The sequence below is a fragment of the Trematomus bernacchii genome, unplaced genomic scaffold (assembly GCF_902827165.1).
Source record: "Trematomus bernacchii unplaced genomic scaffold, fTreBer1.1, whole genome shotgun sequence".
Lineage (NCBI taxonomy): Eukaryota > Metazoa > Chordata > Actinopteri > Perciformes > Nototheniidae > Trematomus > Trematomus bernacchii.
In genome coordinates this window covers 1,312,993-1,337,396 of record NW_022987370.1, presented here as the reverse complement: position 1 = coordinate 1,337,396, position 24,404 = coordinate 1,312,993, and the positions used below count along the sequence as shown (strand labels likewise).

The window sequence follows — 24,404 nt, the reverse complement described above, 5'->3', positions numbered from 1 at the left end:
GAAATTAAAAGATGTAAACAATGTAAACATCTCAAAATAGAAATAAAACAGCATTCAAAAAGTAGACAAATACTAATATACGGTAGACAAAATATAAAGCAGGGTATTATTTACATTAAGTGTGTAAGGAAATGGTCCGATACAAGCAGGAAGAAACAATAAACAAAATGGAATTCAACTAAAAACTCCAGCGAGCAAATTAAAGGCGATGTTTATCAAATGTTATTATATGTCTTAGTGGAATACTCAATTCTTATTGGTCAATTTAGACATTCCAGGGGTTGTTAATTCTTGTTAACAGACTGTTGCTAAGGATAACAGACAGTTGCTAAGGAGAACAGACTGTTGCTAAGGATAACAGACTGTTGCTAAGGAGAACAGACTGTTGCTAAAGAGAAGAGATCGTTGCTAAGGAGAACAGACTGTTGCTAAGGATAACAGACCGTTGGTAAGGAGAACAGACTGTTGCTAAAGAGAAGAGATCGTTGCTAAGGAGAACAGACTGTTGCTAAGGAGAAAAGATGGTTGCTAAGGAGAACAGACCGTTGCTAAGGATTTATGGCTAAGGTTATTAAGTATATAGCCGTGTAATAGGAGGGATTTGAGGGAGTTGTTGCAAGATGGCGTCAGGATCCTTCTCAATATATGTCATCTTTTTTAATTAATAACCGCCTCGTTGCATTATTCCTTACATAGCTGATAACAATATATAGATAATTGAACAAATACTAACTAACATGAGTATTGATTATGGCGAGATAATGATCATAGAGGGTTTGAAGACTGGCTTAAGGAATAATTGATTAGTGATAGTGTTTAGATATGTACACATGACCAAATATGTATATATGTTCATTTTAATTCATTTCTTATTTTATAATTTTACATTTGTATCTTTGATTTTATCCTTAATTGTATTAATCTGTGCTGTCCTGTTTTTCAATCTTACCCTGTTGCTGTTAAACTACTGACCCACAGGGATTAATAAAGCTCCATTTCATCTTTATCTTCCATCAGCGAGACTGATTACTAAAATCTCAAAGAGAGACTTATTATTATTATCTGAAATCGAAGACAAGTCTCGGTGTTGGAAAGGCAGCTCTACGAGGGAATTAGAAAACTAGGGAAAGACCAAATCAATTAGCCTCTCAGTGAGAAAGGGGCTGTAGACCCACAGGGTTTTTTCGTGTTGAATAACCTGCTGATTCAGAGTCTGTTAGAAATCCTGCTGAGTCGGGAACTGGAGACGTGGAGGGATTTCACGAAGATTTCTACGACTAATTAACTGCTGCTGCTTCAATTCCCCTCCAAACTTCTCACGATTACATACTCGAAAAATATGAGTAGGAGTGTGAAAACAAGTAGAGTTCTCTGCCTCGCTTTAATCAGTGTGTGACCGTCTGAGAGAAGGAAGAATATAAAAGACCGAGACAGAATAAGAGGCATACATAATACAGGAGGAGAGAAGCACATTTGAGAGTTTTTGAGTGTTTTCCCCATTTAGTGTCACTCTACAAGGAACATCCATTTCTCTATCAGTTGCCTCTTAAGTTTCCTCTAAGGTTTTGAAGATGACAGAGCAATAATGTAGTAAATATGCTCAACAACCGACTGTTTTCAAACTTATTTCTCCTTGCATACATAGAAGACCAGGACAAAAAGCACCTTATAAAGGGTTAAAAACGTAACTTGATGAAGCATCTTTGGTGTGGTTTGAAGAGATTCAAATGTCTGAGATTATATCAATAATAAAACTATATACTAAAGCAGTTGTTATTATATCTTACCCGTTTTAAACCAATGTTTAGACTGATGAAATACATGTTTTGTGATCATTTGGTAAGATTAGTTTGAGGGTATTTGTTTAGTTTTAAACGTTTTTTAAGTCAGATTAGGGTTTCTGTGAAATGCATGAACTATTTCCAAATCTAGATGTGTTAGTTTGTTTCTTAGGTTTTCGTTATCAGGGTCCCATTCCACATTTGTCGATTGTGTCTTTTTGTATTTTTAACTAACTGTAGATAAAAATATAGATTATATAGATATAACTGTGTTAATAACCCGAACAAATTACATACTTTATTCTCTTTTTTTAAAGTGAATATTGTCCTTAGATATACAAGCTTAATGTTACATTTTGTATAAGGACTGACAGTTTAATATGCAACACTTAGGGTTTGTTAAAACATGTGTAAAATAATAGGTTTTTGGGTTGGTACATCCAGTAGGATATTGACCATTAGCACCAATCAAACATCTATCAGGTCAACATCGAACCATTTAACCAACATTTCAGCTAAAAGTAACAGGAAATAAACTCCTGAAGGTAATTCCCCAACATAATACTGTCCATTTGAGGGTTTAAATTAAAAGTATCAGATACAGCACTTTCCATTACAGGGACGCACATGAAATTTTCATTATCTACAGTCCCTCGGGTGAAAAACAAACAAAGGCAAAGTGTGTATGGCAGCAGGTTAGCAAGTGCAATTATGAGGCTTATACACATTGTGCTGCATGAGCTGTTTGCAATTATGCTATGGTCACTCTTTTCTTATTTCTTTAATTGGTGCTCTTTTCAAAACTATACAAGACCAAATTCATGAGCATGTTTGACATTTTGGAGTTAAATCTCTGAATATTAATGTACATATTTGGTATTTCAGAGTATAGTTAGGATCAAAGGAGGACTTTATGCTTCATTATGTCAAAAGATATATGATGTGGTTGGTCAAATCCATTAAGACTTCCCTCTGATCACAGTTATGGCATCACCTCCTCCTTATTATATAAAATATATCATGTAGGTGGGTGCATTTTGTCCTAAGGCCTGCAAAAAAACCGACGTATTTCATTAATTCAGGAGGTAAACTGAGTAATATTGGTATGCCGGTTCATATGCTGCTGCTTTATCATTCACCGAGAAAACCCGTTTTTCATTTTATAGTACAATCCCACATTCGGTGTGATCTAAGGAAACAGAACGCCACGAGGCTCGCTTTGATTCCTCCTAATGCTGACTGAATTATTGAGGACGCCATGCGTTAGGAATTACAAGGAAGTAGAATAGTTTTGAGCATGTGTGCGCGAGAACATCCGAGGGAACTGACCTCTTGATTTTAAAGTGGACCTATCATGCTATATTGGAAAAATATATTGTAGGGCCATACCTATACAAAACATGTCAGTGAAGTTTTTTGCTTCAAATACCAAATAGTTCACCCATTGTAGCCATGCCTCATACTGCTCATACCCCTCTTTTGCAGCCCCGTTAGAGAAACGCGGATTTTGGGTCCTTAGCTTGAAAAAAAAAAAGAGCTAATGCCTGATCAGAATTCTACCGGAGATAAAGTTAAAGGGGACCTATCATGCAAAATGCACTTTTGTACGTCTTTTATACATGAATATGTGTCCCCGGTGTTCCAGGGAACTCACCAAGTGTCAGAAAACACAACCCTCTCTATTTTCCTCCATACCCAAATCTCTAAAAAAGGGGCTGCAACGGATCTGATAAAAACTGATCCAGATTTGAACACTGTCCTGACGTCAGGACGGTGGCGCTACGGCTATTGGGCCAACTCCACCAATCAGGAGGAGACAGCCACGGCCATTGCCGTTCGAAAGCGCTGGAGACGCTGTAGTACATATGCCAGGCCTGTAGATGGTGCTGTTCTCACAGAATCAGCCCTTGCAAAAACAGAGCTAAAAAATGTCAAATTGAGCAAAATGAGGCATGGCTAAAATGCATGATCTGTTTGGTATTTTGAAAAAAAAAAAGTATAAATATGCCTTATATAGGTATGGTCCTACACTATATTATTATAATATAGCATGATAGGTCCACTTTAAATTCGGTTGTGATAAAACGCCATCCTGTTCTAAACCACATCAAGGATTATTTCTGAAACAGTATGGAGCTCAAATACTTTTTCTCTTGCGGGTTTATCACAAGGAGAGTTCCTTTTTTAATTTCCTGCTTTTTAAACACATGTGCTCTCCAGTACAGGTTAGCTCTGAGTGTTAGCGAGGCTTGCTAATGTAAACAAAGACGAGATTACGTCCAAAACACGTCAGGCATTGTTTCTGATAGCAACTCTCTGTGGGTCCGCCGCCGATTTGACGTCATATCGGCAGCAAATCTGTATCCGCTCGTTGTACCCCCGTTTTTAGAGATTTGGGTACGGAGGAAAAGAGAGAGGGTTTTATTTTCTGACGCTGCGTGAGTTCCCCGACACACCAGGGACACATGTTGATGTATAAAAAACATCTAAAAGAGCATGTTGCATGATAGGTCCCCTTTAAGTTTGATTTAAATTTCTCAGGAGTAAGTATTAAAGTTAGTTGTTATTTTAAACAGTTAATGGTTGAATAAACACCTTCGAATGTGAATAACCCGAACAATGACATACTCTATTCTCTTTTTTCATTCTTTTAAAATGAATATTAACCATCTTAGCCATAAGAGTGTTAAATGTTGAAAAAGGACAGACAGTTTAACATTGGTGTGTTCGAAAAATTGGGAAAATAAAATACTGCTGCTTACCATGCACCGATTTTTCATTTTATAGTACAATCCCACATTCAGTGTGAAAATCTAAACAAACAGAACGCCACGAGGCTCGCTTTGATTCCTCCTAATGCTGACTGAATTATTGAGGAAGCCATGCATTAAGAATTACAAGGAACTAGAATGGTTTTGAGCATGTGTGCGCGAGAACATCAGAGGGGACATGCTAACAAGGAGCTTCAAATACCTGCAGAGCAGCAGGAGGTCGAGCTCTGATCTATTAAACATGCGTCATGGCGCTCACTTCACTGACACTATGGCTGGAAGGTATTTTAGTACTTCTGTGACACATTCCCATGCTGTCGAATGAAACCATGTCATAGGTAAGGTCTGAATAACAAAATGAAGTTGGTTTTAAATATTTTATAGGATGTTTTTGTGCATACTTTTGGTGTTTTTATGAGATTGCTACAGACACAAGTTGGTCAAATACAAAAAATATCATTGAAAACTACACTATAAACTATATTTTGTTCCCATATGCATTTGTTCAAATGCAACGATGATGGTGCATTTAAAAAAACTCAGGGATTATGAATGGTCTTTCTTAATTTAACAGTTATATCGTAGCTTTCAAACAATTAAATGTTGGTAAAAGATATATAATATAAAACATTTCTGTATTAAAATGTCCAAAAACGACTAGATCTATGTTATATATTTGCTGAGTTGTGCACTAACATGATCCTAAATGTTTACAACATGTTCAAACCCAGAATGAAAGTGTAACTTCAAGGTCTGGGTAAAATCTTATTCGGGAAACAAGCTAACGTTAGCGTCTGAGAAACTTGAAGAGTGATTTTTTGTTGTGTTTTGTTTTCTAAATACAGTAAAGAGTTTTGTTTTTGCATTTTTTTGTCGAGTCATTGCATTAGAGTCCAAGGGTGCGTCTCACTTCTCTTATTTTTCATGTCCTCGCTCCTCGGGCTCGGTATCACCGGAAGTTGCGCCATCTTGAGTAGCGTCCCAGTGGCCTTATTTTTGCCGGAGGATCGAGGATCGAGGAGCGATAACGGAGGAGTGATAATCGAGGAACTACCAGACCATCCTCCGGTTAAATCCTCAGACACTCGCCCCGCCCCCTTACTGTGTATCGCTCACTGATTGGACGATGCAGCGCATGCACTGATCTGGCTGCTGTCAGACGATCAGCTGTGCGGCGTCATCACAAACGGACGTCGCTTCACGTGACGCTCCGGAGGGAACGACGTCCCATTGCTCTTAAAACTCATTTCCCTGCTTCTCGTGGTTTCCTCGCGTCTCTCCATGCTTCCTTGGTGGGAGGGACTAGTCGCAGGGAAACGGCGCAAGTGACGGACGCAAGGAATCCATTTAACCGAAGTGAGATGCAGCTCAGGTCATTGTGTCACGTTCCTAACAACATTTATACATCACTACTTTCTTCTGCTTGTAAGTCCTCTTTCACTCGTCAATGAAAGAAAACACAATGCAGTTCTACCTTATACAAAACCTTATAATACATGAACCCATGACCATCACACAGGGCTATATGTAGAGTACATCATTAACCCATGACCATCACACAGGGCTATATGTACAGTACATCATTAACCCATGACACGTACCTGTAACATGTTGGCCCTTATCATCATTATCCTCCTTTCATTTCAGTCTATAGCTATATAACAGACGTTCAAAGAGATTTAAAGGTGTTCTGTCTTTAAAGTTACTTTCCATCTCCAATGCAGAGCGTTTAAAAAAGGTAATCGCCGAATGATTAAAACTCAGTGGGCGAATCTGTTCCTTTTTGCTGCGCTTCAGGATAGGAAAAATGTCTGCCTTTTAAATGGAAATTCATGTTTCTAACTCTTAGCGTTTCATTGACTGTGCATATAGGCTTAAAGCTCTGAAGGAAAATGCATTCATACTTTAAACGTCTGTTCGCCTAAGCAGTGAGAATCCAATTTATTTTTTTACTTTTTAAGCGTCTAACATCCTGCTTAGTAGTTCAAAATAAGATGTAGAAAGAAAAAAAAGGCAATACATACCATCCACATTCATATACCACACATTTGGACGTCTCATAGGACGGGAGTTTTAGTTTTTTTTGTCTTCTGTGATGGCTGAAAAAGGAAGTGAGGTTCACGGAGAGGCTTTTCAAAAGCAGCAGAAGCACAGGAGGAAAAAACCCAAAATGAATTAAACATCAACAGATTGAAAAATAGAGACCAATCACCTTCAATCATTTAGAGGCAGAATCAAAGAGAAGAAAGATCGGGAGTAGTGCGAGTTTATGAAGGTTTGAAGATTTGTTGATTTGCATGACTAAAGGAGGTATTTAATAATGGAGAAAGCCTTCAAACATAGACATCAACATCTGGCTCTGTCAATCTCAAGTTGGAGAAACATCCATTGAGACTTCAATCATGAGTTCTTTCTGGACAGATGTATCATCTAAAGTGCAATGCTTCAAATTGCATCCATCTCAAGATACAGTAAACGCCTGATAAACATGAGGGTGCTGAATTTATATCTCCTCTCTTAACAAACAATAAAAAGAACATGCAATTTCCCGATACAAGCCTCAAACAAACGTCTGGTGCAAACTAAAAGCTCAATCCTGAACAAATACAGCAGCTACTGTAGAAGCAGATGTCGGTCCAAATGGTGCAATTTTCTTATTATTTCTTTATCCTTACACGGTGAAGAAATTAGAATTCAGCCCTCAGGTTTAAAGGCAGAGCAAAACATGACAAAAATGTTGAACAAAAAGAACTGTTTCTTTCATTCAGAAATACCCAACACTATTCAAGCCTATCAGCAGCATCATCATAATACAACATTACATCCATATAGCGCTTTTCCTGGTGCTCAAAGCGCTTTACAAGCAAGTCAAGAAGACAAGAAAATAACAACCATGGATGAAAGGCCATGGAAGAATGAGAAAGCCGTTTAAAATGAGGGAATACATCTGGATCGGGGGTATTTGTTGGAGGAGTTGAATTCAAATATCAATCTTTCTCCAGAATCACATGCTGTGTCGCACTTTGAGTTCTTTTATCGGCTATTTTGAGTGCATTAGTGGGTCCGAAGAATGGCAAAATGGACTATAAGTACCTGGACGGTGCACTCAGTCAAAAGGTTGAGTGAGGACTGTTGTGGTTGCTCTGGGAAACACAGTGAAATACAAAAAACGGCGCAGCTCTCAATATTAAAGTAATGATAAAAGCCCCTGTATATTTCACTGGGTTAATTGAGCGATCTTGAATTATAAAACCATGGATGCTACTCGGCGTTTCCGCCAGGCGGGCGTCTTGCCGTCATTAGACGCTCGGGAACGCCCTGAACTCGAGTCGAGGGCGTCCAAAAAAATAATAATTCGAGAGAAGATCGAGAGTTTTTATCTATTGAAATGACGAAAAGGAAAAAGGACATCCCTCTGTTGGAGGGGCAAAGGAGTCTGGTGGGATTATTTTCGCCGCCAGCAAAGCGTGTTCCTGTGAGGACCATGCCAGGAGGGGTGTCCCTGTCGGCAGCGGTGATTTGATACTAGGTACACGATGTATCATGTATTGACAAATGTTACTATTGTCTATCGTGTGTGTGTGTGTCCATATGTAAAGAGATAGTATCTATAAGGGACGGCGCAATTCAAAATTCAAGTCACGTGACACGACGTGAAAACATTTAAACATACTTACAAACAATGCATTAATCTAGTATTTAGGGTAAAATAAGTCAATAACCCTCCTTTTTACTTTTAAAATCAGTTGAGAACGCTGTTTTCACCCAACTCAAAGCTAACGTTAGCTTTAGCTTGCTACGGATGAATAAAAGATGCTATTACAGCCTTGAAAATAGACGCTCCACTTCTTAGGGTGCATTCAAACCTAATAGTCGCTTCTCTGGTGCGCACCATGTTTGTTACATTGTGTCATTTCTCAGAAGGTTCGGTTTGCGTTCACACGGGCAAAACTCAAACGGACTATAAACTTTAAACACAGGTCATGTGCTCGGAAATGCTGTTCAACCATTGGTCAGACATTAAGGGGGTAAAAACGCAAATCCCGGCAATTTCTACCGGAGCCTCCGCCATGGAGCATCGGCAGGTTATTTTCATGCTGTTGTTAATCTGGAGATCATATCAACAGCAACGGCGCATATGATTATACAATCAGACAACGTGCGATACAAAACATTATAACACATATAATGAGAGACGTTCTGCAGTCAGGAGGGGGTTTCACCGACGGCAGGTCGCTCTGACTTTTATGTATAGTTTTTAATTTGATAGTTGTTTTTACTTTACACGACACTGTTCAACAAATCATTCTGCTTCACTCTTTCACTAAAGAAATGAAGACACCCGCGTTCTTGTGACACGTAAATACTATGCTTCCTATGTTTTGGTGCGGACTGCGTTCACACCAGCGATGAACCGCTCCAGAGTTCACTAGCAAGCGTTCCGAGACCACCTATTTTAGACGGACCAGAGTCTGGTTGTTTAGTTCACTTCAGAGGTCTCGGACTGCGTTCACACAGACCCAAACGAACCGCACCAAGCGGGTAAACACACCAGGGTTCGATTCAACCGGACTATACAAGGCTGGTGTGAACGCACCCTGAGAAATGATGCTTTTCTTATACATTTGTCTAACATCAATGGACCATAACTTTGAAAAAAATACAGACAATTCAACGTTGTATATCTACAACAAACATTATTGCAAGAACGCCTCTGAACACACATTGGAGATATTCATTGCAAGACTCCTTGACATTATGGCATTTCAGTCTGCAGATTATAAAACAGAATAATAGACCCAGCTGCACAGACACCGGGAAATACGACCGCCTACCTTCGAATATATACAATATATCTCCGTGTAGAGGAGATTGGATACGCTACACTCTGAAGAGCACAGTCAATCATGAAATGTAATCCGCTGGGGGGCAAATAGCTATCAAACCGATCTTATATATGTGCTCTTTTCTATTTACTGTGTTTGCCGACTCACTCCCCTAAGGCGAGCCACGGGGATGCAATGAATGTTTAACAGAACCGAAGAGCTAGACTGAATATATATATTTAATCTGTGGACCTTGTAGCTGCAATTTCAATATTTGAGTTTCTGCACAATGCCCTTCTGTCTGCTCATGCATATTGCTTTCTGTGTCTGCGTGCAAGAGACATTTCACTTTTAACAAGCTTTCAAGGGTCTGCTTTTTTACTTTGTAACATCTCCAGCTGCTAGATATGTTCCTGAAAATAACATCAAGGCACCGCGAGACTTTCTTCACATCTAACACTCGGAGGTTTGACAACTTCGCCGGTCAACCAAACTCCCCCGGGATTTAAAAAGTAAAAATGTCATCAGTTAAAAATAATAATTAGTACATAATAAAATGGAGGTCACTGTCGGAGTGAGTCAGATAAAGTGACTCAGCTGTGCTTACGCAGTGACAAAGGGGAGTAACTAAATAATTAACTCCAGCTATTTTTGATTAATTAGCAGGTTGCTAAGTGTCTGCATGAATTAACCTTTTCACAACAGGCAGGTCTGCATGTCAGCAATGAAAGCTCAGCTGTGATTAAAACATTAATGATGGCAGGAGCTTTTTTCTGTTGCTTTGCTATCGTGAATGCTGGCTTTCTGAACACTATATTAATATATGAAGGTCCATCTTCTACTTATTCTTCTTCTATATTAGAGAAGAGCGATTGTTAATGCTATTAATTCCACTTCCTGCTATGATTCTGCAAAATATCATCTGGAAAAAGGTCTATTACTTCAGAAACAAACAAAGAAATAGAAGACATTGGCAGCTACAGCTGATTTGTCTACTATCCTCCCAAATTTAGATAAAACATATTTCTTTAGACGACCCTCTCAATTACCAACATACTGCTTTGATGTGTCGATTAGTCTTATTTAGGTAATGAATGGCCGTTTTGAAGGCCTGAACGTTCTGCAAAAGTTGATTTGTTTTACCTAAAATAGAGTTCCTGCATATGGGCGTGGCCAAATGGCTCAGCTGCGTAACTTCGTCGTACAATAGAGCGGTGCAGGGATGACGTATTTGTGTAGGCCGACCTGGAAGTAATATACATATACATCTCTTTCAAACCCGTCAAAATGGAAATTGTAAACACTCTCATCACATGTCTGTCTGCAATTGAGGATTGGATGTCAAGCAACTTCCTACAGCTCAATGCTTCAAAAACGGAAGTCTTGATCTTAGCGGCTGATAACATCGCCTCTAAGGTAGCAAGCCACCTGGGTTCTTTCAGTGGTAACATAAGGGCAAACATCAAAAACCTTGTTGTAACTTTCGATCAGTCTATGCTACTAGACAAACACATAAAACTTCTGACCCGTACCTGTTTTTTCCATCTCAGAAACATTGCCAAGCTCAGGGGGTTTCTATCAAACACAGAAATGGAGATGGCTATTCATGCCTTTATTTCATCCCGGCTGGATTACTGTAATGCTCTGTTCTCCTGCCTCAACAAAACATCAATAAACCGGTTACAACAGGTCCAAAATGCTGCAGCCAGATTGCTCACTCGGTCCAAAAAAACATGCCACATCACTCCGATCCTTTCTGCCCTGCACTGGCTCCCTGTCCATCTCAGAACCCAATTCAAGGTATTGGTTTTCACATATAGAGCGGTCCATGGCCAAGCCCCAGCCTACATTAACGACCTTATCCACCCTCACAGCACAACTCGGGCCCTGAGGTCCTCTGAGCAAGGCCTCCTAAGGGTGCCCCGAACCAGGCTAAAAACTAAGGGGGACCGTGCCTTTGAGGTGGTGGCCCCAAGGCTATGGAACAAACTCCCCCAGACACTAAGAGCCTCTGCCTCAGTAGAGATTTTTAAGGGGCAGTTAAAGACCCACCTCTTCCGTCAGGCCTTTGGGGCATCGGAGGAGGTGAGTTAGTAGCTGTCTTTTATTGGTGTTTTATCGTATGTTTTATCCTATGTATTACCTGCTGTTGTTTTATGCCTTTTATTCTACATTTTAGTTGTACTGTGAATTGTGTACTGTACTGTAAAGCACTTTGTACATTCGTGTTGAGAAGGGTGCTATATAAATAAAGTTTTACTTACTTACTTACTGCGCATGGGTTCCCTCGACAAAAAAGCAACGGGGTTTCTCCAGAGGATTTTGGAAAATAGCTCGAAATAAGGTCTGTGTAAACGAACCTGTTTGATAAATGCATGTTTTGTTCAGCCGGATAATCTCCACATGTCTACCCTACTTTTATAATGTTCTAATCATAAATCTAATGGCAGGAAGCTAAATGCTAAGGTTATGCTACAAAGGAACTACAGCCGAGTCCAGCAGCACGACTTCAACGTCACGCCAACTTCAGATCCATATTCAAACACACAGATTCTAAATGGAACGAGTTGAAGCGTTTGTTTGAACAGTTTGCAGGAGGCAGGGACTTGCTTTCAAGCAGAACAGGGCCAACAAACTTAGAGGAGTGTTTACGTGTTCGGCGTAATAACGTACAACGGCCTCGACAACTTCTGTAGTCCTATTCAGCCACTTGGTAACAACCATCGTTTTTCAGACACATCAACTCTTCAGAAATCACCAGTGGGGTCACTGCTGATGGATTTAATGTCGTACAACAAAACGTGATCCGTCTCTTCCATTTGTCTCAACCACAGACCTTATTTCCAGATATTTTCCAACATCCTATGAAGAGATCCCATTGGCTCTGAGACGAGGGAACAGGAAGTGGTCAAATGCTGACTCACTTCCGGGTTTTAGGACGCGTCACTGCACCACTCTATCTCCGACCTGCTCCAAATATCTAATGCTTGATAAGAGCCTGAAGACATTTACAGCTCAATTATTAGTCACGGCGCCACCAGCTGCTCACAAGAAGTCAGCCTTGGGTAACAAACATCACATTTACATGAAAATGACGATGTGTGGTCGACATGTGGAGAAGAACTACATACTGTTTTTAAAGAGTGGGATCTCGAGACATTTTTCACTACTAAATTGTCCAGCATAATATGACTGAATGTGTAATAGGTGATATAGGGCTATAATTATTAAACTTGATTGAATTGATTGATGATAACAGTGGCCCAGTTTGTTGGATTTGAGAATCGTTAGATGGAGCAAACACACTTTCTTTGCCAGTATCAGTAGCTCTTATGATGCAAGATCACCCAAACATTTCCATTATTACCGTTCCTTTCAGTCCGTATGACTTTTCCCTTTCCTTCTCACTGTTGTTCTGTAAAAAGCCGGTGTGAACGTGATCCAGAAGAGAACAACATATCGTCTTCCGTCCAAACAAAGCAAACTACAGTAAGCAGATCGACTGCTGTGCTTGGATTTGTATTCTCTCGCTGAGAGTTGCACGCAGTTTCAGAACATACTGGATATCAAATATGAATAACATTTCTTACTGGCCTGTGAGTCGAGAAAACAACATGTATCTGACAAAAACAATGTGCCGCTGCAAAACAGCAGCTTCCCTTTTTTGACCACTTTCGACTTTTTTATGCATTTATGTTGTACTATAATTTTCCACCAATTTGCACATTTTGTCATGTAGATTGATGTTGACGTGCAATTTGCTTCTAATTGCTGCTGACGCTGTAATTATTGTGTTTATCAGCTCTTCAGATTCAGCGATTATCTTTTTAATGGCAGAAAAAAATATCCAGATCTACTCTTTAAAGTAGAGACACTACATACTGATATACACCTGAACATCAGCAGGAGAGGACTCTTTAAAGTAGAGACACTACATACTGATATACACCTGAACATCAGCAGGAGAGGACTCTTTAAAGTAGAGACACTACATACTGATATACATCTGAACATCAGCAGGAGAGGACTCTTTAAAGTAGAGACACTACATACTGATATACACCTGAACATCAGCAGGAGAGGACTCTTTAAAGTAGAGACACTACATACTGATATACACCTGAACATCAGCATGAGAGGACTCTTTAAAGTAGAGACACTACATACTGATATACACCTGAACATCAGCAGGAGAGGACTCTTTAAAGTAGAGACACTACATACTGATATACACCTGAACATCAGCAGGAGAGGACTCTTTAAAGTAGAGACACTACATACTGATATACACCTGAACATCAGCAAGAGAGGACTCTTTAAAGTAGAGACACTACATACTGATATACACCTGAACATCAGCAGGAGAGGACTCTTTAAAGTAGAGACACTACATACTGATATACACCTGAACATCAGCAGGAGAGGACTCTTTAAAGTAGAGACACTACATACTGATATACACCTGAACATCAGCAGGAGAGGACTCTTTAAAGTAGAGACACTACATACTGATATACACCTGACAATGAACATATGTCCTCTTTAACTTGCCTTACTTAGACTGTGTATGTGAGATGAAAGCATGCAGAAAGTTAGTGTCCCACAACCAAGAAAAAACACAATGAGGATATTTTAATTGAAAAACCATCCACAGTTTGGAAGAAACCCAATAATTGTTACAGATGAACAGATGAAGTAGAAAAGCAGGAAGCCATCAGGTGAAATGTCACTTTAGTAGCCATGTACAGTGGCTTTATCTGTGTTTGCTTTTGATGACATGTAATAATGGTATAGATATTGATGTGGGTATATGAAGGGAGGCTTGCCTGAGAGAGGTCCAGATCTACCTATCCTGATGGTCATCTCGTCAGAGTCCAGGTGTCCGAACGACGGCTCGTCTGCTTTCTCTTTTCCCAGCTTAGCATCGGGGGGCAGAGCCAAAGAAATGTGGGGGTCGGCACCTACACCCTGCGGAAGACAGAAAGAGACATTTCAATCACATTCACAGGCAAACACTTGATCTTTGAAGTCACTTAGATTCGTAGTACTGTCAAGGAAATGGTCCAAATGTAAAAACAAGCTCCTACATTCTTAGAAATAGCAACGAAAAGTCGATTGATGTTCAGTCGTTTTTTAAGAGAACACTCTTCAAAGGTTGTCAAAACTAAATCTTCATTTTAGGAAATTATATATGAACTTTGTCTGTGTGTGCACACTACTTCCGAGTTATGGTTTAATGGAACAAATATAGAAAAGGACGGAGAATTATATGTTTTATTATTATTTTTTCAATATCCTATTTTTATTGATTTTTATTATTTTGTAATATACCCTTTTTCTTAAAATGTAAAGTGTCTGGATCTTATTTGTTTACTATTTAGTTTTGAATACCCTGGTTTCTTGGCATTTAAAATGAATAATTTTTCAATTGTTTTGTTTTAAATGTTCGGCTATGTTTGTCCCATTTCCATTTGTGAATTACACAAAATGTGTTGTTTTTGTTTTTAAAGTGTGTTATTGTGTACGTGTGGACCCGAGGAAGAATAGCCGATGCTAATTCTAGTGCAAATGGGGATCATATGAAAGACACAATTATATAAGCACAGCATAACCTTTAAAAATAGATTTTGATCGCGGAAACTTTTGAAGAGACGGCATGATTAATCTGGATCCACATGTAGTCCCTGATCATGTCAGTAGTTTGAATACAACTTGCACCATGCAGAAAGATTACAATTGCATAGAAAGCACAGCCCCTTTTCCCTTTAGCAGTCCAATGATAGTCCATCAGGCACTGTGTTTTAAAAAGGTACACTGTTGTCTGCATAAGAGAAAGGTCCTTCTGAACACAATCAATCCCAACATGAGACTTCAGATTGCGCCTCTGAAAGGAATTTAAATGCAAATGAAGCTTCCTCGGACATGCACAGCAGAAGGAAGCATTACAGCTTGTAAAGGAAGTCATTACACACAACAGAGCAGCTAAAAAACTGTTTTTCAAAAGTATATATTCAATAGAAATGATTGGATTTCAACTCACTATATGCACTGTACTGGGAACTGAGATACACGTGTCTGAAGGAAGGAAATTTCAATCATAGACTGTAAATCCACTTCCTCAGATTCAGCCTACTGTCACCAAATCCTCTCTTTCTCACAGAATACTATCCAATAAATTGAGAGAAGGGAAGTTGGTCCTATCTGTGCTTTTTATTCGTTATATTTTCACTTACCTATACAGCGCTGATACTTATTTTAAATACATTTGATTAAAGTTAAAAAGGCTGTTTGATGAGTGGTTGCAGCGCACTTATTTCAGAGCAAAATATCAAACGTTCAAACGCACTACAAATCCAATCAGATAAATTAATTTCAGACGCTACAAAGACTCACACGAGTGAATAATGAATCAGCGTCACAGACATTTGATGAAAACAGAGAGCCCACTAATTGAAAAACAAACCATTAGATGAGTAATGTACAAAGAGGGGCTGAAAAAATAACATTTGCATCCAACGTTCCCCCCCCCCTTCATCTCGTGTGTTCAGTGGCTGCTGGTTTAAAAGCAGCAGAAGTACTAAGAGAGTCTGCATGCGTGCGTCAGAGTACACGATGTACCTGCATGGTTTTTTGTTTGTTGCAGAAGTAGAAAAACAAATACGTCAATCGAAACTGTTCTCAAGGTGAAGTGTGTATAATAAGAACATGTCATTACCTCCACTGCACCAAGATGGCAATGCTTGTCGTCTTGGTTTAATTTTTCTATTGGCAGCAATACAGAAAAGACTCTGGACGTATTTTATAAAACTTTTAGAATACTTCCAAATACTACAAGATACTACAAGATACTACAAGATACTTGAAGTTACTACAAGATACTACAAGATACTGCAAGATACTACAAGATACTACAAGATACTTCAAGATACTACAAGATACTACAAGATACTACAAGATACTACAAGATACTACAAGATACTTCAAGATACTTCAAGATACTACAAGATACTTCAAGATACTTCAAGATACTTCAAGATACTACAAGATACTACAAGATAATGCAAGATAATGCAAGATACTACAAGATACTGCAAGATACTACAAGATACTGCAAAGTACTGTACTGTAAATACTGCACGGTACTGCGAGGTTATTGCAAAAAACACATGGAAATCAAACAATTTTTATTATTAATTTGAAAGAGCAAATTGATGTCAGTTTTCATCCCCTAATATTAAACATTGGTGCATCGATAATGTCCAGCATCAGACATTATTAAACTATAAACAGCCGACAAGGAGAACTAATGAAGCCCCAAATGACAGGAACACATGTAGAAATCATGATTACCTAACATGAGGTTGGAAACTTTCTTCTTCAGAGTCATTTAAAGTGTTTGTTTGTGTGAGTATATCAACCCCCCTCTAAGTCTGTGTTTAACAGATGCTCTAATAGCCTTGATTCTGTGCTCATGGCACTATAGGAGCTTAAACATCTGGAGTGGACACCCAATCATTTATCCCATTATTCTCCGCAGAACTGATTAAGCCCTTCAAGTTGCATGTGGTGGTGAAAGAAACATTTCCATGTCCAGCTGCAGACACTCGATTTAAGTGACACTCCGGGACATTCATGTGGTGATTTGAGGCGATTCCTGCACAGCTCTGACTTAACAAATTAGCCTGATTCCATATTATATTCCATTCACTTCCAGAATGCATCATGTTTTCCCCCAGGATTCTTTGTTTCTCTCAAATAAGACTGAAACCACTCGACTACACTAATCTGCAGATGCTGCCAGCACCATACTTCACTGTAGAGTACGTATGTTTATTGTGATGTCATGGTATAGTGAAAGAAAAATATTTTGGGCTTATCTGAACAAAGACACTCCTTCACACACAAGATATCATGTGAGGTTCATACCAACTCAATATCAGCCTTTTAAAATGTGGCTTTTAATTGATATTTATTCATTATAATTGTATTTTATTATAATTTTTAAACGTTTTAATTTGTATTTTATTTATTTATTTAATTTTTTATTTATTTGGTTTTGTGTTTATTGACTTCCTTTGGTTTTATGTGTTTTTATCAAACAAAAAGTTACGTGTTATTTGGTATGTGTGTGGTAATGTCTGAGTACGTATAGGTGTGGATGTAAGTGTGTGTGTGTGTGTGTGTGTGTGTGTGTGTGTGTGTGTGTGTGTGTGTGTGTGTGTGAACCAATCTCGAAGGGATATTATTAACCCCATGTTGATCTTTGGTACGCCCTATGCTAGTCTCATTAGGAGCTAAACGAGCGAACGTTTAAACCATTTCCTCTCTGACTGTCACCTCCATCTCTTTGTCTTCCACCCTGAATCAAAGCCTCCTGAATTGGAGTTTCTCATTAGCAACGTGTGATCACCTTACTTCAAAATGTGCAGGTTCAACCGGATGTTTCACATACCACGAAAAAACAAAGCTTCTTGTTATTCCCATGAGAAAAAGCTAACGCGTGACATTTAAAGGGGACGTATGAAGCTCATTTTCAGGTTAATATTCAGTCTTTTTTTTATTTCTTAATTCCAGAAGGACCCGTATATATAAAGCCCTCAGTTTGATTTCAATAGATACTTGGATGCGATGTGCTTTCTTCTGATGGTGTTGAAACTGCTATAAATTAAATTACTATTTGTTTTATTCCTCCCTTGATATCATGGATTAATCGTGTGTGGTATTTTTTCTTAAAGGGGACCTATCATGCAAAATGCACTTTTGTACGTCTTTTATACATGAATATGTGTCCCCGGTGTTCCAGGGAACTCACCAAGTGTCAGAAAACACAACCCTCTCTATTTTCCTCCATACCCAAATCTCTAAAAAAAGGGGCTGCAACGGATCTGATAAAAACTGATCCAGATATGAAAAAAGTATAAATATGCCTTATATAGGTATGGTCCTACACTATATTATTCAAATATAGCATGATAGGTCCACTTTAAATTAAGAAATGTGTTAAGGGAAGCTTGAATTGAAATAATTTCTATTACATAAGTAGTCAAACCAAAGTGCATTTTATATTGAGGTAATCCAAAAGTAACGGAAAGTACTCAGGTTATCATGATTATAGGTTACTCATAACGTGTTTTGTACAGATAACTAGTCATTGTTACAGAATACATTATAAAAGTAACCCTCCCAACCCTGTTTTTGAAGTGAAACTGTGGAAATAGTACAGAAGGAACTGGTTGAAATGTATTTATTTGAAGAAGTCAAGTGTGTTTTTACTATTTCCCTGGCCATATGCCCTATGCACCCACTTCTTCTTCTTGAGGCAGGAAGAAAGCAGTGATGCCTGCAGGACAGATCTTCATGTGCTATTGCCAGAATCTATTTGAAGGTTGTGCAGATATCTGATGTTTGTGAAATTCATTCTGTGTGAAAGCTGCTGAAGCAGAGACGTCTCGGAGGACTTGTCACAATTTTGACGAGGGAGGCATGAGTTGAGGAAGAGGAGAGACGGAGTCAAAGTGGCGCGGCGCGCCACACACACACACACACACACACACACACACACACACACACACACACACACACACACACACACACACACACACACACACACACACACACACACACACACACACACACACACACACACACACACACACACACACACACACACACACACACACACACACACACCACACACACACACACACACACACACACACACACACACACACACACACACACACACACACACACACACACACACACACACACACACACACACACACACACACACACACACACACACACACACACACACACACACACACACACACACACACACACACTCCTGTTATCTCCTCTGCACACTATGACCGGACGACTCAATCTGTTTTATCATGCAGACAAACTTTTCTCAAGTGCACTGAGGCTCAAATATCAGGCAAAAAAGTTTTCCTCAGAGTATTTTTTCCTTCGACATCTCAATCACAGAAGAACCAAGGACCCATACGTCCATGTGGACAGCTGAGATGCATTGGTTTCACAGTATGATATATTACGAGATAAAAAAAATGACCTTCTTTTCAAACTTTTATACAAGACTCCCGTACTTCCAAACTACAGGAAGCTACTATAACACGATGTACATTACACACTATCGATTTGAGGGTTGTTACGTGTTTGGCGAAACAACAACGCAAAGATCACGTAGAAGAAATCCGGAAAGGGAAATCAATGGCACCCCGGGGAAAATAAATGGTGGAAACAGGAAGTCGGATCAATTAATCAGCCTGCTCGCATGCAGGGTCACAATGTGTGTCGTTGGGATTAAATGGTTGTCTGCATCTCCTCCTCTGCAAACTAATGTGATTTAGAGCTACCTATAACCCTCTTTGCTTAGCTAAACAAAGAGGGTTAATTACATCTCTGAAGGAGGACATTTCCAGCTTTTAAAGAGGACATATTGTGCTGATGTTCAGGTGTATATCAGTATGTAGTGTCTCTACTTTAAAGAGTCCTCTCCTGCTGATGTTCAGGTGTATATCAGTATGTAGTGTCTCTACTTTAAAGAGTCCTCTCCTGCTGATGTTCAGGTGTATATCAGTATGTAGTGTCTCTACTTTAAAGAGTCCTCTCCTGCTGATGTTCAGGTGTATATCAGTATGTAGTGTCTTTACTTTAAAGAGTCCTCTCCTGCTGATGTTCAGGTGTATATCAGTATGTAGTGTCTCTACTTTAAAGAGTCCTCTCCTGCTGATGTTCAGGTGTATATCAGTATGTAGTGTCTCTACTTTAAAGAGTACTCTCCTGCTGATGTTCAGGTGTATATCAGTATGTAGTGTCTCTACTTTAAAGAGTCCTCTCCTGCTGATGTTCAGGTGTATATCAGTATGTAGTGTCTCTACTTTAAAGAGTCCTCTCCTGCTGATGTTCAGGTGTATATCAGTATGTAGTGTCTCTACTTTAAAGAGTCCTCTCCTGCTGATGTTCAGGTGTATATTAGTATGTAGTGTCTCTACTTTAAAGAGTCCTCTTCTGCTGATGTTCAGGTGTATATCAGTATGTAGTGTCTTTACTTTAAAGAGTCCTCTCCTGCTGATGTTAACCTTGGGTATGTGTTGAAGTGCTAGCTTGAGTCGTGATATTTGGAAACCTCGATGCAGCACCATGATAATATGTGAAGTGGATTGGACCTTTGAAAATTGCTACTCCACTTTTCTATTCAATGTGAAATTCAACAGCAATTGTAAACCTTTTAACTAAAACAGCATGTCATTGCCTTTTTTTAAAACTGACTTCTGTGCTGAATAAAATAGAAAGAAAGCATTCCAATTCCCACCTATCATCTGAGAGAGGTCAGCTGGAGAAATACAGACAGTGTAACCACCAACGTTATTCAACTCTTCATTCACAAAGCTATTAGAGTATGCACCCCGTATCACAGATGTATTTAAAGTGTTGCGTTGCAATGCATTGGCCTCTGTCACTTTCCTTTTTAATGAATTCATTTGCATCCTAATAAAGCTTTGTTTCTACCAGCAAATGACCAGTGACTCCTCGTCACTGATGGACGTTTTAAGCCGATGACGTTGGCTGCAGTTCGATAGTTCAACGGCCTTTAACACTCATCGAACATCTGACATTTGGAAATAACCAAGGGAAAGATTGATGGCGTCGTCCCATACTAGGGATGCCAGAAACTGACCATGATCAAAACCGGACAGCCCTGGCGAATATTAATCGATTATTCGACCCCCACCCCCCGCGGGAGAGGAAAAAAAAAAGTATTTTCGCAGAGCTTGCATTTGACTTCATTTGCACTTGTCAGTTCGAAGTAGTTCCACGAGGAACTCTTCTGTGGACGTGCCGCTCTGTTCATCTTTAGTTGTGTTCTCACTGTTCTGTCGCCAATAAATCAATCGCACATGTGACGGAGAGGGAGGGGTCGGTGTGTAGCAGGCTGCAGCAGCAGTCTGCACTCTGCGCTGCTGGCTTCCTCCAAGTTTACAGTAAAACAAACTGGTGGTGTGATCAATGGTCATTTACAATTATTAATACTATTACTATTATTAGCATTAGTCTATATTTTGGTTGAAACCAAACCAGGAAAAAAAAAAGAAAAACATAAATATTAATAAAAAAATATATAAATAAAATCGAATTTTAAAAATAATCTTCGATTATGGAGACTGTAACGAATATTCGAATAATCGAATAATCGCTGGCATCCCTATCCCATACCATCCCATTATAGCTTGGTTAGCAATTAGCACACAGAAAGGGGAAAGAAATACATGATTCAGGATCAAATGCAACTCTAAAAACAGTCCATGGTCAGTCTCTCAACACCTCATTAGGCTTCAAGTCCTGAAAATGATCAAACCTGACAGCACAAATGGTTCAGTAGAGCTTAAAATTGGGAAGTGAGCACCTTAAACTATCATTAGGACATAGACGGAGTGAAAAGCGGCGAGGCAAGGAGGATAAACGACTTTCTTTGCAGCTCAATGCTCCAAAGACCAATGTGTCTCTCTTGATAGATCTGAAGATATGTGAGGAAGTAGCCAGAGCCCACAAAGTCTGATCTTCTGATTAAGATCCATTTCATCTGATCCATTAAGTGCTGTTCAATCCCCACTGGCTATCAGTCGACTCAAGTTCTAACGTGTTGAAGTTCACAAGATTCGAAAAGCATTGGTCATGTGATCTAAGTAAAATGGAAGGAGTCTCTGTTTTAATGTGTCTCGAACGTTCAATTTTCTCTATAGATGTCATGTTATCTAACTAAAATGGAAGGAGTCTCTGTTTTAATGCGTCTCGAACGTTCAATTTTCTCTATAGATGTCATGTTATCTAACTAAAATGGAAGGAGTCTCTGTTTTAATGTGTCTCGAACGTTCAATTTTCTCTATAGATGTCATGTTATCTAACTAAAATGGAAGGAGTCTCTGTTTTAATGCGTCTCGAACGTTCAATTTTCTCTATAGATGTCATTTAATCTAACTAAAATGGAAGGAGTCTCTGTTTTAATGCGTCTCGAACGTTCAATTTTCTCTATAGATGTCATTTAATCTAACTAAAATGGAAGGAGTCTCTGTTTTAATGTGTCTCGAACGTTCAATTTTCCCTACAGATGTTCAACTGATTGACTTCACACTTGGCGGGTGAATTACTGAGGTGAAAAGGAAGTCTAGTCTCGAGTGTGAAGTGGTTTGGATGAGGTTTTCTTAAGAAATCTGGGAGCAGAAATACCAGAGGCCAAGCAATTAACCTGCCCCGAACAGGCTTGTTTTAGAGCTGCTACCGGACTATTGGAACATCACAAAGACTTCAAATGGTATCAACACGAGACAAAGGAAAACAAATGGCCACTTTATGTCCTAAACTTAAATTGCCTCGGTAGAACTTGACAGACAAACAAATTGAGGAAGAAAAACTATTGGGACAAAGTCATATAGCCACTGGTACTGCCATTGGAAGACCAATCCCATTAAAGAGGACATACACTGTTCATTTTCAGGTGTATGTCAGTATGTAGTGTCTCTACTTTAAAGAGTCCTCTCCTGCTGATGTTCAGGTGTATATCAGTATGTAGTGTCTCTACTTTAAAGAGTCCTCTCCTGCTGATGTTGAGGTGTATATCAGTATGTAGTGTCTCTACTTTAAAGAGTCCTCTCCTGCTGATGTTCAGGTTCATATCAGTATGTAGTGTCTCTACTTTAAAGAGTCCTCTCCTGCTGATGTTCAGGTGTATATCAGTTTGTAGTGTCTCTACTTTAAAGAGTCCTCTCCTGCTGATGTTCAGGTTCATATCAGTATGTAGTGTCTCTACTTTAAAGAGTCCTCTCCCTGCTGATGTTCAGGTGTATATCAGTATGTAGTGTCTCTACTTTAAAGAGTCCTCTCCTGCTGATGTTCAGGTGTATATCAGTATGTAGTGTCTCTACTTTAAAGAGTCCTCTCCTGCTGATGTCAGGTGTATATCAGTATGTAGTGTCTCTACTTTAAAGAGTCCTCTCCTGCTGATGTTCAGGTGTATATCAGTATGTAGTGTCTCTACTTTAAAGAGTCCTCTCCTGCTGATGTTCAGGTGTATATCAGTATGTAGTGTCTCTACTTTTAAAGAGTCCTCTCCTCTGATGTTCAGGTGTATATCAGTATGTAGTGTCTCTACTTTAAAGAGTCCTCTCCTGCTGATGTTCAGGTGTATATCAGTATGTAGTGTCTCTACTTTAAAGAGTCCTCTCCTGCTGATGTTCAGGTGTATATCAGTATGTAGTGTCTCTACTTTAAAGAGTCCTCTCCTGCTGATGTTCAGGTGTATATCAGTATGTAGTGTCTCTACTTTAAAGAGTCCTCTCCTGCTGATGTTCAGGTTCATATCAGTATGTAGTGTCTCTACTTTAAAGAGTCCTCTCCTGCTGATGTTCAGGTGTATATCAGTATGTAGTGTCTCTACTTTAAAGAGTCCTCTCCTGCTGATGTTCAGGTGTATATCAGTATGTAGTGTCTCTACTTTAAAGAGTCCTCTCCTGCTGATGTTCAGGTGTATATCAGTATGTAGTGTCTCTACTTTAAAGAGTCCTCTCCTGCTGATGTTCAGGTGTATATCAGTATGTAGTGTCTCTACTTTAAAGAGTCCTCTCCTGCTGATGTTCAGGTGTATATCAGTATGTAGTGTCTCTACTTTAAAGAGTCCTCTCCTGCTGATGTTCAGGTGTATATCAGTATGTAGTGTCTCTACTTTAAAGAGTCCTCTCCTGCTGATGTTCAGGTGTATATCAGTATGTAGTGTCTCTACTTTAAAGAGTCCTCTCCTGCTGATGTTCAGGTGTATATCAGTATGTAGTGTCTCTACTTTAAAGAGTCCTCTCCTGCTGATGTTCAGGTGTATATCAGTATGTAGTGTCTCTACTTTAAAGAGTCCTCTCCTGCTGATGTTCAGGTGTATATCAGTATGTAGTGTCTCTACTTTAAAGAGTCCTCTCCTGCTGATGTTCAGGTGTATATCAGTATGTAGTGTCTCT

At 39.2% G+C, this 24,404-nt stretch overlaps 1 protein-coding gene across 2 annotated transcripts in view; it reads right to left on the bottom strand.

Moving 5' to 3' along the window:
- The window catches only part of LOC117484472 (zinc transporter ZIP11-like), a 142,508-nt gene that overhangs the window by 41,464 nt on the left and 76,640 nt on the right, over positions 1-24,404 (bottom strand). Inside the window, exon 5 of one of the 2 annotated variants that reach the window (XM_034132945.1) lies at positions 14,205-14,346. In XM_034132945.1, coding sequence (XP_033988836.1) covers positions 14,205-14,346 — 142 coding nt within the window. The remainder of the gene's footprint in view (positions 1-14,204; positions 14,347-24,404) is intronic. The other variant, XM_034132946.1, reaches the window with a different exon arrangement.